Source organism: Nothobranchius furzeri, chromosome 18 (assembly GCF_043380555.1).
Source record: "Nothobranchius furzeri strain GRZ-AD chromosome 18, NfurGRZ-RIMD1, whole genome shotgun sequence".
Taxonomy (NCBI): Eukaryota; Metazoa; Chordata; class Actinopteri; order Cyprinodontiformes; family Nothobranchiidae; genus Nothobranchius; species Nothobranchius furzeri.
This window is the reverse complement of record NC_091758.1, coordinates 20,008,351-20,023,990: the sequence shown is the minus strand read 5'-3', so window position 1 is coordinate 20,023,990 and position 15,640 is coordinate 20,008,351. Positions and strand designations below refer to the sequence as shown.

The 15,640-nt window shown below is 44.8% G+C and overlaps 1 protein-coding gene across 1 annotated transcript in view; it reads right to left on the bottom strand.

Annotated features, from left to right (window-relative positions):
- Nucleotides 1–4,015: 4,015 nt before the first annotated feature.
- frmd6 (FERM domain containing 6) overlaps nucleotides 4,016–15,640 on the bottom strand; it is a 36,850-nt gene continuing 25,225 nt past the window's right edge. The window contains exons 2-14 of the mRNA XM_015969465.3: nucleotides 13,647–13,941; nucleotides 13,354–13,444; nucleotides 11,814–11,893; nucleotides 11,571–11,647; nucleotides 11,254–11,440; nucleotides 10,391–10,546; nucleotides 10,207–10,272; nucleotides 7,825–7,893; nucleotides 5,594–5,768; nucleotides 5,103–5,414; nucleotides 4,852–4,983; nucleotides 4,607–4,698; nucleotides 4,016–4,511 (exon numbers count right to left, since the gene is read on the bottom strand). Of these exons, the coding sequence (XP_015824951.1) occupies nucleotides 4,221–4,511; nucleotides 4,607–4,698; nucleotides 4,852–4,983; nucleotides 5,103–5,414; nucleotides 5,594–5,768; nucleotides 7,825–7,893; nucleotides 10,207–10,272; nucleotides 10,391–10,546; nucleotides 11,254–11,440; nucleotides 11,571–11,647; nucleotides 11,814–11,893; nucleotides 13,354–13,444; nucleotides 13,647–13,745 (1,827 nt within the window). The 5' untranslated portion in view covers nucleotides 13,746–13,941 and the 3' untranslated portion in view covers nucleotides 4,016–4,220. The remainder of the gene's footprint in view (nucleotides 4,512–4,606; nucleotides 4,699–4,851; nucleotides 4,984–5,102; nucleotides 5,415–5,593; nucleotides 5,769–7,824; nucleotides 7,894–10,206; nucleotides 10,273–10,390; nucleotides 10,547–11,253; nucleotides 11,441–11,570; nucleotides 11,648–11,813; nucleotides 11,894–13,353; nucleotides 13,445–13,646; nucleotides 13,942–15,640) is intronic.

The window sequence follows — 15,640 nt, the reverse complement described above, 5'->3', positions numbered from 1 at the left end:
TTGGACTCCGCCAACATTGCCCTTTATCACCAATTCTGTTCATAACTTTTCTGGACAGGATTTCTAAATGCAGCCAAGGTGTTGAGAGGATCCATTTTGGTGGAAGATCAGGTCTCTGCTCTTTCTGATGCTATGGTCCTGCTGGCTTCATTAGAACATGATCTCCGGCTTTTGCTGGAGCGGTTCACAGCCAAGTGTGAAGCAGCTGGGATGAGAATCAACTCCTCCAAATTCGAGACCGTGGTCTTGAGTCTGAAATGGGTAGAACGCATTTTCCAGGTCACAGACGAGGTCCTGTCACAAGTGGAGGAGTCTTGTTCACAAGTGAAGCCTGATTCATGCTTCTACGTCTGCGTCAGTGCGGAGACACGCAACGTCCTTATGGAGCTGCCGGAGAGCTCCGCAAGGACGGACGGAGTCGAGCTCTCTTTTCTAAACATCCGTCAGTCGAGACGGACAACCCAAGCTTGTGATTGGTCAGGACGCCGCTGTTGTCTACAGCACCGCCATTGCGCCCTCAAAAACATAAAGAGAGCCGAGGATAACAAGTGGCAGACTCAGAGAAGCTTGAAGAATACCTCACGAAAAAACTCTAAAAACATGAATGTTTAATTCTCCCGTGACTGGAGGAGAGAGAAGATGCGCAGCAAGCGTTTTATTTGTGGATGGAAATGACAGGAAACGTGGGTTTAGAGGTGGCGAGAACATGAAGAGGTGGAGGAGGATGAGAGACAAATTTGTCTGTGTTAAAAAGTCTCTTATATACACAAAAAACACAATATAAACACACTATCTTGGACCGATACATGACAGGATACCACAGAACAGCGCTACGCCCTCTGTTGTCCTGCCGGGCAATTGCTTTGCAACACTCTCCAGGAGACGGAGAAGTATGAGAGCAAAACGCTTCCGTCAATCCGTGCGTGTCTGTCCCTTGCGGAGCTGACGGAGAAGCATGAACCAGGCTTGAGGGGAAAAATGGAGTGTTAGATCGGTAGGCGAATTGGTGTTGAGTCTGCAGTGATACGGGCGTTGTACCGATCTGTCGTGGTGAAGAGAGAGATTTACCAGTCGATCTATATTTAAACCCTAAACTATGGTCACGAACTTTGGGTAATGACCGAAAGAATGAGATCACGGATACAAGTGGCTGAAAGGAGTTTTCCCACAGGGTGGCTGGGCTCTCTCTTATATAGTGAGAAGCTCGGTCATCCGGTAGGGGCTCGGAGTAGACCCGCTGCTCCTTCATGTTGAGAGGAGCCAGTTGAGGCATCTAGGCCTAGACGCCTCCCTGGTGATGCTTTCCAGGCACGTCCAACTGGTAGGAGATCCAAAGGAATACCCAGGACACACTGGAGGGACTGTTTCCTGGCTGACCAGGGAACGCCTTGGGATTCCACCGATGGAGCTGGCCCAAGTAGCTGGGAAGAGGAAAGTCTGGTCCTCTCTGCTTTTGCTGCTGCCCCCATGACCTGACTGTGGAAAGCAGTAGAAAATGGATGGATGGATGAAATTGAACAGAATAAAATGGAAAATTTGGAATTTTAATGATTGAACAAATAAATTAAACATGCATTAAATAATTACTGTTACAACTGTTTTACATTTGACATCCTGAAATGTGGGTTAAGAAATATTTTTTGGTCTAAAACAGTTCCATTACATCTGGATAAATATCTTAATAATTATAAAAGCTCAAGAAGATTTATAGACTAATTACTAAAAGACTCAAGCTGGTTTCTTTCTTCATTAAATTGTATTTTAATGAACCACTTTCTGATTTCATCCATTTATGAGTCATTAAAACAATAAGGACTAAACAGCTGACAGGTCCTGAAAGAGCAGAGACTAAACTCTCCACTAGAGGGCAGTGTGGGCTAATGGAATATTTCTGGGCTGATGATTAAAATCACTTGCAGGATTTACGCTGTTTGCTATGTTTGCAGTCGAAATGATCATTTATCATTGATTGTATAGTAAATTTGAAAACACATAAAACTTGCTTTTTATATTTTGTACAGTTCCTCAATGAGAAACGAGCCATCAGCAGGACGCTGGTATATAAATGTACCATTTTATTGTATATGGAGGACATTAGTACCAAAAAGGCACAAACCAGACTTCATTATAACAAATCATTTTTAACGGGCTGACAAACTTTAAATTCTCTTGCAGGAAGATCCTTTCACAGAAAGGATGATGGACACAGACTCTGACCCACTTTGATCAGAGTCGGAGAATTAAATCATTCAATGATGGTTTCTACTTCAGGACATGGCTTATTACCAAATGGCTATGTACCTTTACACTATAACAGATCCACCACTGTCCATTCAAACATGGCTGTAGACATCATGAGTTCACTAGTCACACAAACAAATGGTAAGAAATATAAAAGTTATGTTTACATCATTATATCAAATGTATGCTTAATAACAAACGAGCGACTTCTCTTACAAACTTTATTCAGACATTTAAACGTAACTGTGGTGAGAGGAAATACCTGGTGTTTAATGGACTTTGACAGCTCAGAGATAACAATTTTAGTTTCATTTATGAGCAGACACATCAAATAAATTCATGGGTTGAAGCTGGCAGCAAACCACAAAACTTTGATTTTACTAGACGAAAAATGTTTTCAGGAAAAGGGTTTGTTGTGTTTTCTTTCTGTAAAATAAACTACAAACCATTTAATCATCAGAAAGATGTGGTTGTAATCTTCCTGTGTGAGGGATTAACTCAGATCAGCTAACTGTAGTGGCTTTCAAGCACAAATCAAAGTGTAATTCTGTTTAAAATAAAAACTGTTTTACAGACAAAACCAACATTTTAACTGTAACACGGTTCCCTTTTCACTCACAAAAGGTAAATGGCCTGTGTTTGATGTAGCGCCTTCTAGAGTCCTGGAATCCCCCAAGGCGCTTTACAACACAATCAGTCATTCACCCATTCACACGCACATTCACACACTGGTGGGGATGAGCTACAATGTAGCCACAGCTGCCCTGGGGCGCACTGACAGAGGCGAGGCTGCCGAGCACTGGCGCCACCGGTCCCTCTGACCACCACCAGCAGGCAAGGTGGGTTAAGTGTCTTGCCCAAGGACACAACGACAGCGACAGACTGAGCTGGGCTCGAACCTGCAACCTTCCGACTGCGGGGCGAGCACTTAACTCCTGTGCCACCGTCGCCCCACAAACCTAACAGGTGCCACCAGCTGCTGCAGCAAAGGAAACAATAAGACCAGAACAGACCTGTTGATCTGGGCAGAAGCTTCACGTCCTCCTCACCTGTTTATAATACTGACATCAGCCGCAAACAACAGAAACATGATTTATATAAAAGTACAATAAAATAAAATAGTCTTTTGTTGTGAAACTGAAGTTATGGAAGTGATTCCAGTTAAACAAAGACGTGTGTGGTGTGTTTTGGCTGACAGCCAATCAGGCTCCATTTTGACTCCAGATTGCAAAGAATCTTATTTTGTCCTCAGATCTGGGACAAGTTAGAACATGCGCCTGACCCCGTGGTGGAAAAGTGTTTATATTGTGTTTGTATCTATTTGATCTTTCGGAGACGTGCAAACAAAGTTGATAAACGCTGAACGTTGTCGTCTGATGGCTTGAGTCCTTAAAGAAGCTAAAAGGGAAGGATTGTGATTGTCAGAGCCAGAATTTGACACCTGCATTGTGTGACGAAGGCACGGCGGCGACGAGGGGAAGGGGAGACGTCATCTCAGGTCCATCTTCTGTCACGCTGAATAAACGCTCCGTTCTTTTTCTCTTTGGTTTGTAGCTCAGAGTGCATTCATCCTTTCACTCCTCACAAGAAAATCTTTGATATTTGTCCGAGCAGCAGTCTGCTGCTCACTCACAAGTACAAGACTTCTTTTATTACACTGTCAAGCTGCTGAAACTTGGATTTAAATGAAAACAATAATGTGATCCCCTCTGTTTCCTCTGACATGAGGAGCAGAACGGGTTATATGTTAAAAACAGATTCTCTTCTTTATTATTAATTCAGATTTCAGACAAAATCCTCCTTGTCCTTTCAGAATGTCTCAGGTGGAAGACGAAGGGCGAGCAGACTTATTGTTAGTTATATTATGGCTGCTGCTTGCTGCCCAGAATACACAAAGCTCCTCTCTCACGTCTTGTTCCTTGAGGCCTGAAACATCTCCACCAGGAGGAAGAGTGAACTCCCTGCGGTCACCTGGTCCATCACACCACAAACTCGGGCACCTCTTCGCTCGTCAGGTCCAGAGAGAAGTACTTATTTGTCCTCTTGACGAGGAAAGGGTGCTGCTCTCCGAGCATGCCGGTACGCTGCTCGGCCAGATTCTGGTAGCCGGTGCTGTCGCTCAGCTCCTGAGCGCAACCAAACGTGTAGCTTTGGGCGGTGTCCTGACAGAGCTCCGCCCACTGCTGCCAGTCCTTCTGGTAGAGCCGAATGTCATCCAGCGACTGGCTGTGGCGATCGGTGGATGCCTGAGGCTTTCTGCAGGTAGAGGTCTGTGAGAGGAAATCAGCGTTAGACTTAGAAAGGATCTCAAGGGTTATTACAGATTAAATGATCAGTGTTGGGATTCAGGTCAAAGGTGAAGCACCTGTGGAAGGGACTCGATGCTCTGTCCTCTCATCTTCACAACAGTCTCTGACGAACTGGAGGTGGACGAACTGACGTCTTTTACTATCAGTCCTTGAAAACAAACATGAGTCTCTCAGATTGGGTGTTCTTTCTCCGATAAAACATGAATGTTTATGCTCCTAGCAGATTAAAAACACATTCTGAACCAGTTACAACCTGTTCGTTTAAGAATCGTCCAATCAGACTAGATACCGCTGAGGCTACCTGACAACCCGTTGGTCTGATCTGGAGACATGGTCAGCATGTCCTCTGTGATGTGAATGCACAGCTCCTGTTCCAGAGCCACCTCATGAAGCTCCTCGTAGTCTTTAGGGTCGTCTACCAGCATCTCGATCTCTGCAAGAACAAAAGTTATCAGAATTTATCAAACATCTAAAGCAACTGTTAACATTTCAATACATATTTACAGGTTAACTAGTAAAAAGCTCAACCAGCCATCCTCCATCAGCTCTTACCATCGTCATCATCCAGGATGCGATCCTTGCCGCTGCTCTCGATGCCGGAGGTGTGAGAGCTCCCGTGGCTGGTTGTGGAGGAGCTGCAGGTGCGTAGGGGCCTGTGTGGGGTCTGGCCCGGGGCCCTGAAGCTGTCTGTTTCAATGCCAGATGTGTGCGAGCTGCCATGGCTGGTGGTGGAGTGGCGAGACAGACGGTTAGGGTGAGACATGCTGCCCGCGCTGCTGCCGCTGGCCCGGGAACGCTTGTCCAGATGCTCCATGTCCAGCTCCAGAGCATCGCTGATGTACGATTCCCGGTACTGCTTCTTTTCTGAAATCAAAACAGTAAATCGTCATTTTCTGCTTTGAGCTAATTCAGATGTGCACCACGTTTATGCTCGTGTTTAGAGAATTTAGTTTATATTTCAGCCAGAGAAGATGAAACAGTTCATATTTCTGAGGGAAAGTAATCAAAGCAACTGTTGCAACACAAACTTGTGCTGACCACACCTTCATTTTCCTCGAGCCGACGGACTTGTTTGAGGACCGGTTGTAAGTTCATGTAGAGCCGGTGGCTGTTGCTGAGCAGCTGCAGGAGGTGGCGGGAGCGTACGGGACAGCCGGTGTAGTAGATGAGTTTACGGGCTGAGGGCAGACCATCAGGAAGGATCTCAAACTTCTTCCCCTGAGAGAAAAACAAAAACACAGAACTCTGGTTTACGCCACAAGTTGATGAAGCTGGAATGCTGATCTGAAATCAGGGTTCTTCTCCAGAAAAGAAACATTTATGTCACTAAAAACAGAGCAACGACCAGTTTTCATGTCTGTAGTTTGACTCTTGGTGCACATCTTGGATTATTTTTGCAGTTTGCTCACCGTAAGCACATCCCATCTAAAAGGCCTTCAGCGGTGACTGACCCAGGAACAGCTGTCTGTGGTGTGTTGTCAGGACTTCAACAGGTGGAGGTTAAAAACATAACGTCTGATCACAGGACGGAGCTCAACTTTATTTATCCAGCTGATTTTTAACAAAACATCGATAGACCTCCAGGTTTGTGTTTGAACTAAACACGCTGATGAAACCATCTCTGAGTCCTTTAGCAGAGGCTTTCCTACGAAGGATTGTTTTCTCTGGACAGAGCAGTCCTTCAGGCAGAGAGATTTCCTGTTAAATCCCTGGACAGACAGAAAAACTCTGGGTGGGAAATTACAGTAAAAGTTCTCTTCCCTTCCTAAACGTTTGAGTTTAACCTCAGACAGCCCCTCTGCAGCTCCCCAATAACAAACCTGCAGACGTCGTGGACAGCTGCCATTACTGCATCAGGAAGGTGGAGCAAATCCTAGAAGGCAGCTGTGAGCATGTGACTGAACCAGATCCACAGACAACATGTCTAAGAGTCAAGCAGCATATTAATGAGCCCAGTTAGGATTCTCAGAGGGAAATGTCAGATTTTATTCACTAAGCATCTCATCCAGTCTCACTGGAGAGCTTTCCAGAGGTCAAAGGTTCAGTCCCTTTGAAAGTCCTTGGACAACGATCAACAGGACTTCTGCAGGAGACCACACACATCAAACACCACCCATCCTCTAAAATGACCAGAACCAACCAAACGTCTTAAGAACCACAAGTTTTAAACCAACACAACAAAACTTGAGGGAAATGTCATCGTTTCAGCTTTCAACAGCAGTGCTGATGCAGCTTCATCCCCCGAAACACAAACCCAACCCGTTTAAAACTCTGATACACAAAATGATTCAAAAGCCGCAGAAACAAAAATCTCTTCCAACATCCCACCATCTGGGATTTATCGACCAACACGTCCCTCTGCCTGAGCCCCGCCCACTGACGGTGGCAGCGCGGCTAGATGATGACACTCTTGGGTGGGGTGAAGGACAAGGCCTGTTATTCTGGAGATGGGTGGGGCAGGGCAGTAAGAAATCCTTTTGGTCCAGGGCGAAGCCACAGCTCAGTCACTCTCACTGCGCTCCTCCAGACGGCAAATGGAGACAAACCGCAGAACCCCCCCCCCCCCCCCCCCCCCCCCCACACACACACACACACAAAGTAAGAAAACAGGATGTCTGAGCTGTGGGCCGAGGGGCAGAAGCAACAGTTGTTTTGTGCTTCAACTGTTGTAGTAAAATAAAACGCATACGTGAGACACCAGATGGGACTTTCATCTCTCTCTTAGGTATAAAAACTAAACGTCCACATTTATAACCACCAGGTCTGAGCTGTCTCTGGGTTGGCAGACACGGCGAGGCTGTCAGAGTTACAGCTTCTCTGGCTTGCTGCGATAACGGAAACCCTGCCGAATTAAAATGGCGGCGCTCAGCTCAACGACAAGCTGACTAAGAGCAGAGATGAGAAGATTATACTGGGTTTCCTTAAGGAGCACGGGCCCACAGGACAATTACACGAACAGAGCAAGAGGGAGAAAATCCAGCTGTTGATTACATGACTACATGTCTGTAGCTACAGTACTGTGTGTGTGTGTGTGTGTGTGTGTGTGTGTAAGGTTGTGTGTGCAAGGAAAGTCTTTCAGAATCTCTGATTAGTTCCAGAGGATGAGATAAAACAGCAGCCTAGAGAAGGAGCAACGTGTAAAAATTTCCACGATCCTGAGCGAGAGTCTGGCGTCTAAACGCATCACCATGAGCCAGAGGATGATTCGGTTTGATCAAAAACCTAAAAAACTATCAGAGCAAAGCAGCAGCTCTGGGCTGCATGTTGGACTCACCACAAACACCAGCTTTCCTACGTTGTTCCAGGGGAAGTCGTACAACAGCTGCCTCACAGAGCCGACGTTCTGCAATTCAAATAAGAATAATTAAAAATTTTTATCCCCTTGGAAAAATTCCCCTCTGCATCTGACCCATTCCTAAGGGGCAGCAGGCGGCCATTTTTATAACTTCCAGGGCTCAGTATCGTGCCCGGGGTTAGGGTTGTGGCCTGTGACTGACCCGCTCCTCTGGTTCAGTCACGGCTGCCGGTCGAGAAGACTGTTTTCTAGAAGGCAGACAGTTGCTTGAAAAAGACTGTCCTACTGTATTTAACCACATGCTAAAGTAGGACAGTGCGTGTGTCAACAAACTCACGTTAGAAATCCTCCTGAATCCACGTGAATAACTTTACCAAAACTCTGTGGCTGGGACTCGATTCATGACTTATTAAAAATCCCAACGAATGTTGTTAGTGTGCTTTTAACCAAGGCAGGAACATCTAAGAGAAGGACGTTCCTCACTGATGAAAGGGATTTGCTTAGAAACAAACTGCCACATTTCTAAACATTTATTTTAGCATCTTGTGAGTCTCTGTGTTGTGATGCAGCCATCTTTAGTTTATTCTGTTTAACAATAAATGTCTACACAATCAGTGAGTCCATTTGTCGTTTCAAAGTAAGGTCTGGAAAAATAAAGAAAAAGACAGAGGTGACAGGAAAACGTGATTGGAGCTAAAATTACTTCCTGTGGGACTAAAAGTACAAATGAACTGGTGGGTGGGCAAAAATAAACAAACCCGGTCAGTGGGGCTTTTATTGATGCAAATACAGGGTATCTGCAGGTTTATGGGAGCCAAATTTAATACTTTTTAAGGGCTTTTTAAGGCCACTTTGACCAAATTTAAGCTATTTTTTTTAAATTAAATTTAAGCTATAATTTCCAGCTAGGGCTGCACAGTGGTGCAGTGGTTAGAGCTGTTGCCTTGCAGCAAGACGGTCCTGGGTTCGCTTCTCGGCCTGGGATCTTTCTGCATGGAGTTTGCATGTTCTCCCTGTGCATGTGTGGGTTCTCTCCGGGTACTCCGGCTTCCTCCCACCATCCAAAAACAAGACTGTTAGGTTGATCGGTCTGTCTAAACTGTCCTCAGGTGTGTGTGTGTGTGTGTGTGTTTGTGTGTGTGTGTGCATGATTGTTTGTCCTGTGTGTCTCTGTGTTGCCCTGCGATGGACTGGCTCTCTGTCCAGGGTGTACCCCGCCTGATTGCCCATTGACCGCTGGAGATAGGCACCAGCCCCCCCGCGACCCTACATGGACAAGTGGGCTCAGACAATGGATGGATGGAATTTCCAGCTATTGCCTGGAAACGGTGCTAACCAGGTCGCGAACATGGGATTAGCCATCCAGTTACCATTAAACTTGCACTTCCCCATGGCGCAAGCTCCCACCTGCTTAACCAGTTAATGTGATCATCTAAAAATAGCCACATTTCACAACCAACTGAATGTGTACGGTTCCACTTACGCCAATATCATACACAAAAAATGCTGAACACTAACTAGAAATTCACAAAAATTTTATAGAAATAAAAGAATCTTGTTTATTGGGTCTTTCGTCATTTAAGACCTTTGGAAACTGGATTTAAGGATTATTTGTCATTTTTAAGGATTTTTAAAGCCTTAAATTTGGAAAAGCAAATTTAAGACCCGCGGATACCCTGAAATATCATAAAACTGTGTTTAAACGGCCTAACCCCGGCTTTCCACGGGAGCCGTCAGCAGCACGTTACTGCAGCAGCACGTCATAGCTGCCGATAGGAACCGCTGTGGTCAACAGAACCTTTTCCACTGGAGCCGTCAGCAGCGCGAGTCGGCCGCGTCTCAGGAGCAGCATGTCGCGGCCTTTACGCGCCGGTTCTATTTTCTACGCGCGACGCCTCTGAAACGGGTCAAGTTCGACATTTTTGGGGAAGGAAAGACAGGAAATCGGACGCGGAAATGGAGAGAAGCTCCCGAGATTTTCAGAATAAAGAACGTGCTGCCTTCCGGTTGCTTTACTTTTAAAAAAGGTTACTAACTGTGCGTCCCCGTGAGAAGTTATCACCTAGCTAGCGGTCTCCTTTGTTTTTCAGGTCCGTATTGGCGATTATAAAACGGACAGAACATAAAACACAAACCATGTTGTAATTTTCTCCTGCTTGTTGTTGTGTTTACTGACGAAGTCACTCGTGTGACTTCGTGCTCTGTCGGTGACAGCTGCTCCCCTGCTGCTTCGCGTCTCGTGGGAAGGGCCAAGCAGCAGCTTACGCGAGCAAGACGTGCTGCTGCAGTAACGTGCTGCTGACGGCTCCCGTGGAAACCCGGGGTAAAACAAGGCCCTGGCTGCTGAGGAAAGATTGGTACCTGAAATATTTGGATTCCACGTAAAGTCAATCCCAGAGTTAGAGATGCCTCCACTTCTTTTTTGTCCTGTTGAAGAAAACAGATGAAATCAGATGAGTCAGCAATCAAATCAGAAGAGCAGCCTTAACGTTAAATATAAACTTCATGTTAAAACAAAACCAAACTGACAGGTCAGATGTCTCACCTTGTAGAGTCTGTAGTAGTGGACTGTGACATCATCAAGCTGAGCACACTCTTTAATGAACTTCAGGTGAGCCTCTGAAGCCGTGAGAGCGAACTGGTCTTTGTGCATGTTGGGGATATGCCTCAGGATGTATTCACGGCCACGCTTAGCAACCACCTGAGGGGGAGACAGAGGGAGACTTTAGACCCCACCGCCATTTAGACTCATTACAGACTGAACAGGGAGGTTAATGAAGCTCCCTGCTGCAGAGCAGACAGATGTCGGGGCAGACAGCCTGAACGTGAGCCACCGTCACTGGGAGCACACCCGCTGTGTGTTGAGGGTGGCTTTTGGCTAATCTTTCTAGACGCAGACTAAATCTGAGGGAGATTTACTACACTGAAGTGTACATTGTTTACTTTTGAACAATTTCCTGTAACTTCTGGTTTCTACTGTGATAATGCAGAAGGAGGCTTATCACAGGAAGTAGAGGGCAATCAGAAGGGTGTGGCTGTCCGAGGGATGAAGGCTGTGAGATGATGAAACACCAGCTGAGCCAAAGACAAAAGAAAACACAAACACTTTGTTTTCTACTTTCAAGGACATAAATAAACCTGGCGTCCCAGTTCTCATTAACACAATCCTCAACTTTGCTAGTGCTGCAGACGCACACAGGCTGAAGGTCAGGACTAAAACTGTACTTTCAGCTTTCCTATCTGACATAGCTTGAACTTGGAACAACACAAGAACGTTCAGTTTCATAGATGAATTACCCGTCTGGGGCTTTGACACATTATCAAACCTACTCAACCTTTGCTGTAGCATTTCAGCATCTGAGCCTTTATCAGAAGTTATGGTGTGTCACATGTGTCAGATGCACTCACCCATTGGGGGAAGTAGGCTTCAGGTTCAAAGTACTTCCCAAAGTGCTTGTTGCGTTTGAAGTTACCAAGGTCAGCTTGAAGGGCGAAGGCTGCTAGGAGGAAGTAGGCCTCCTCTCTTTGGATGCACTGAGACAGCAGCACCTGTTTCCTCAGGTGCCAGTAGTAGTAGTACCTGGCTACCCGGTCGCTGTGGTGTGGGAACACAGAGAGCAGATTTAAACAGCTTTAAGGATAAACGTAGCTTTACTCACTGATGTTGGCACATGAATTTAGCATTACTTGGGTTTGTTCTAAAACAGTGGAGGAGATTTACTGACCTGATCAACCTCCCGTTTTCTACATAATACTGAGCTCTGAAGTGAATGATCATCGGAGGCCCAAACTGATCGATACCCTGGAAAACACGCAAATGATTTTACTACAAACAACAAAACTCGCATGAAACGTGTTGGGAGGGAGAGGAATACTCTGATCTCATTTAGACGATGTTTAGTCACACATAACGTGTTAGTCCTTTGAAAAACCCAGTAATAAAATGTAATTCTGCAGGCTATTCTCACCTTGCTGGCTTCTCTCTTCCATTCTTTGGGGCAGTATTTAGACAGCTTCTGGTCCAACTCCATGTAGATGTGCTCATTATCTGTAGAACAAGGACAGATTTCACTCATTCATTCATACGGACATCAGTTGGGTCCTTAAGACTAGATATGTGAACGTCTTTATTTGTTTATGTGCACAGGGAAATCTTGTACTTAAATACAACCTCAGAGAAATCCCATTAAACCGCCTCAGCACTGAGCCTCTGGTACGCCTGACTTCTTTACTTCTCTCTGTAATGTCTTAATCTGCCCCCGGAGGGACGCCTTTTATGGGCTGCAGCCTGCTGATCTGACAACCCAGTTTCTACAAAGCAGCTGAATTCAAAGGCTCCTAGCAGGAGCCTGCAAACCCTAACCCACATGGACTGAGCCCCTCCTGAAATACGATGCATATTTTTGATGTCTACCAAAGTTAAAGTGTAACTGTAGCAAATCCTTATATATTAAACACAATCGTGTCTAAAGCTGGTTCTAGGTTAGCTATGTTGTCACTGGGAGGGACAGCGGGTGACATGAAGGTGGGTGGCCTGTTTGCCATGGAGATTTTACGCTCTCTAGACAAGCACTCCAAGAATGTCCCACAATCAGACCTATTGGCTCCTGCCCAACTGACCCCTCTGCTCCACCACTGGCTAATCTGGAGGCAGGCTGAGCAAAAACACAGCGTTTGCAGTTCATTCTCCTCTTGCAGCTGCCTGCACCCATCACCACTTGTCTCCTCGTCGTAGCACAAGCTAGGTGACTCATCCACAGGAACTGCTAGCAGAGGCTCGTCAGTGTCAATAGCAGCTTAAACTTCACCACACAATAACAGGCAGCCATGATAAGGAGGCCCCCGTTTTCAGAGTCCAATGTGACAGATTGGTGTTACAAGCTACATTTATGGCTGTTTCTCAGCCCAGTTGTCAGTCTGAGTAAAGCTACTGTCTGGTTATAAATGTGTTTAAAATACCCAAATACATTGAGAGTTGCTGTGCATTCATTATCAATACCCAGCTGCATTTTGCAATAGCTGTATTGAGAATGCTGGTATAGAAAAAGTGCATGAAAGAGTTGACACTGCTGCTGGCTTTGTGATGACGCAACAGAAATCTGGGGAGGAAAGTTAAAACACTTCATTTGCTTCATTCATCTTCTGTAACTGCTTTGTCCTGCAAGAGCTATGAGGAGCTGGTGTCTCTTAAGCAGTCACTGGCTGAGAGACAGGGGACACCCCGGGTAGCTCACCAGTCCATCACAGGCCAAAACGAGTACATTTCAGCTAAAAAGAGACATTTTCATCAGGATAAAACCAATCACAGGATTACCAGGAGGCTTAAGTTCTGCCCATTCTTTTAAAATTGTGTGCTTAACTTGTTTTTGTTCATGGTGGGTAATGGCCTGTTTATGTGGACCCACTTTCTACATTTGTATACCGCTAAGTCACAGTTTGTAACTGTGTGGAACAAAATAAAACAAGTAGATTTTCTAAGTAAGTGTGTGAAATGAAGCAAAGTCTCACTCTGAATGATGCTGAGTCCAAAAAGGTGACAGTCCTTTAGTCTGAGGAGGTCACACACTTGGACCAAAAGTTCCTGGCACAAGGTTTTCACCTAAGGAGAAGAATTCAGGAAGTTTTTAGCTTTATTTAAAAAAACAAACAAACATCAACAACCACATACAAAGAAAATCAGTTATTTCATGCGGTTCATTTTCTAACTAACCCAAACCCAGAAAACTATTTAGTTTGCAGTGTAAATATCTGATTTTTTGGTGAGAACTTTGACTCTTTGTAGAAGACAACTGCCTACTCACGTTGATGATGATATTGAGAGTGTCATCATTGGGCAAAAAGACACAAACACAGCGGCGGTCCTGCATGGTTTTGTTGTTGTGGAAGTTCAGTTTGTTCATCTTCGTGTGGCCAGGACAATGCAGGTCTCTTGTGCCTGCTGTTGAGGTTCCTGGGCCCTGTGACGACCCACCTCCACCACTGTCCAGGACCTGCAGTCCAGTTTCAGCTGCAGCCCGGCACAGACTCAGCTGTAGGCTCAGCAGGCCAAGCAGCACTGGCAGAAGAGGGCATGAGGACCGCAACTGCAGGCACCCACTGTGGAGACACATTGCAAAGAACAAAGGGATCAATGTAAACAAATGTATGCTAATAAACTAAAATGATATCCTCGGCTGTTTGAGAAGCAATGACGTACGTAGCTTTTCCAACAAGAGTAAGAGTTAAATGCTTTTAAAAATCTGCACTAGAAATATGTGCTAGGATCTAAAAATGTGTTTCATAATTTCAGAAGGACTTGAGAGGAACACATGAACATATGTTTGGAAAGGAATTCAGAAAATGCAAAAACATGCACTGGGACTGTATGCCCCCCAGTCACAGCAGAGTAGCTATCTCCGTGTGAGTGTCTTGGTTTATTTTTCCTGTCATTCTGACACAGCAGAAAAAAGAAATAAATGTAAACATATAGTTTTGATTTTGTTTATTCAACACAGAAATGGCCCATCATTGACATTTCAAAGTATGCGTCGTAAACCCGTTTGCCATTCATGCACCTCCAGTCGCCCTGCTGCCACAGAAACAATTTCACACGTTTAAGAAACAGACAGATCTTTTACTTATTCTGTTATTCTGAAGCAGACACTCATGAGGTAGAGTGCTTCTTGTCTGTTTGTGAGCTGCAACACTATACAACATTTGAACTTACACTGTTTGCTTTAATGTTTGAAAACAGAGTGCTATTCAGCAAACACAAACACCTTCAGCTATGCAGCTGCTGCTACTCAGGTTGAGCTGCATTCACGGACGTGTGAGACCATCAGAAGGTGAGAAAAGTCTCAGACCAGACAAAAGAATGCTAAGGAACTATCAGCTCAGATGATCACTTCCTCCTGTTGAAAGTTGGTCACCCTGAAGTCATGTTGACAGTGAAAACCGATAGGATACTAGCTGGGATCACATTAAAGGTGAAAAACAAGTGTTAAAAGATGTGGGTTTATCTGTGGCATGTGGCTGTTCCTCAGCTGAGAAAGCTTTTCTATTCAGTCATATAATGTAACAATGTAGGAAATGAGAATTGATTTTAAAGGCCAAGTTCACTAAGCAACTGTTTTTACTTGTTTTTGAAATCTGATCACTCAATCTGACTTTAATGTGCAAGCTAAATGTGAAAATAGTCTTCTACCTCTAATTCCTGCATTAGCTGCTGATTGGACATAATGATAAATGATGACCCGCACTTGTGTAGAGCCTTTCTGAGTGAGAGGACTCCAAAGTGCTTTAACAGTGAATCATTCACCTATTCCCACACTAGTGATGATGAGCTACACTGTAGCCACAGAGGCCCTGGAAAACACGGACAGAGGTCAAAAACAGACAAAGAAATTTTCAGATTAGAAAAGCCTGACATTTACACATCATAATGTCAGGTTAGCATTGATGGATAAGCAAACAAAGTCAGTGGTAAAGTCATGCTGCCATCAGCCAATCAGAGGTGAGATGTCCAAATAGGAGGAAATAAGATCCTGCCGTCTGAAGCTCAACTGATCAGGATCAATTTCTAGTTCTTGATACAGGAGAGTCACAGCTTTTTTCCCACAGATATCTACCAACAAGGCACTATTTGTACTTGACCAGTGTAAAGGTGTTGAAAAAACAAATGAACTTTGTCTTCAAAAGATGAGACAATAACCAGCAAAAGCTTTACTAATGCATGAAGCTGCAAAAAATTGTCATAACAATAGCTGGATTCTAACTTCAGCTGCAATTTCAGATTATTATAATTTTTTTATAAACT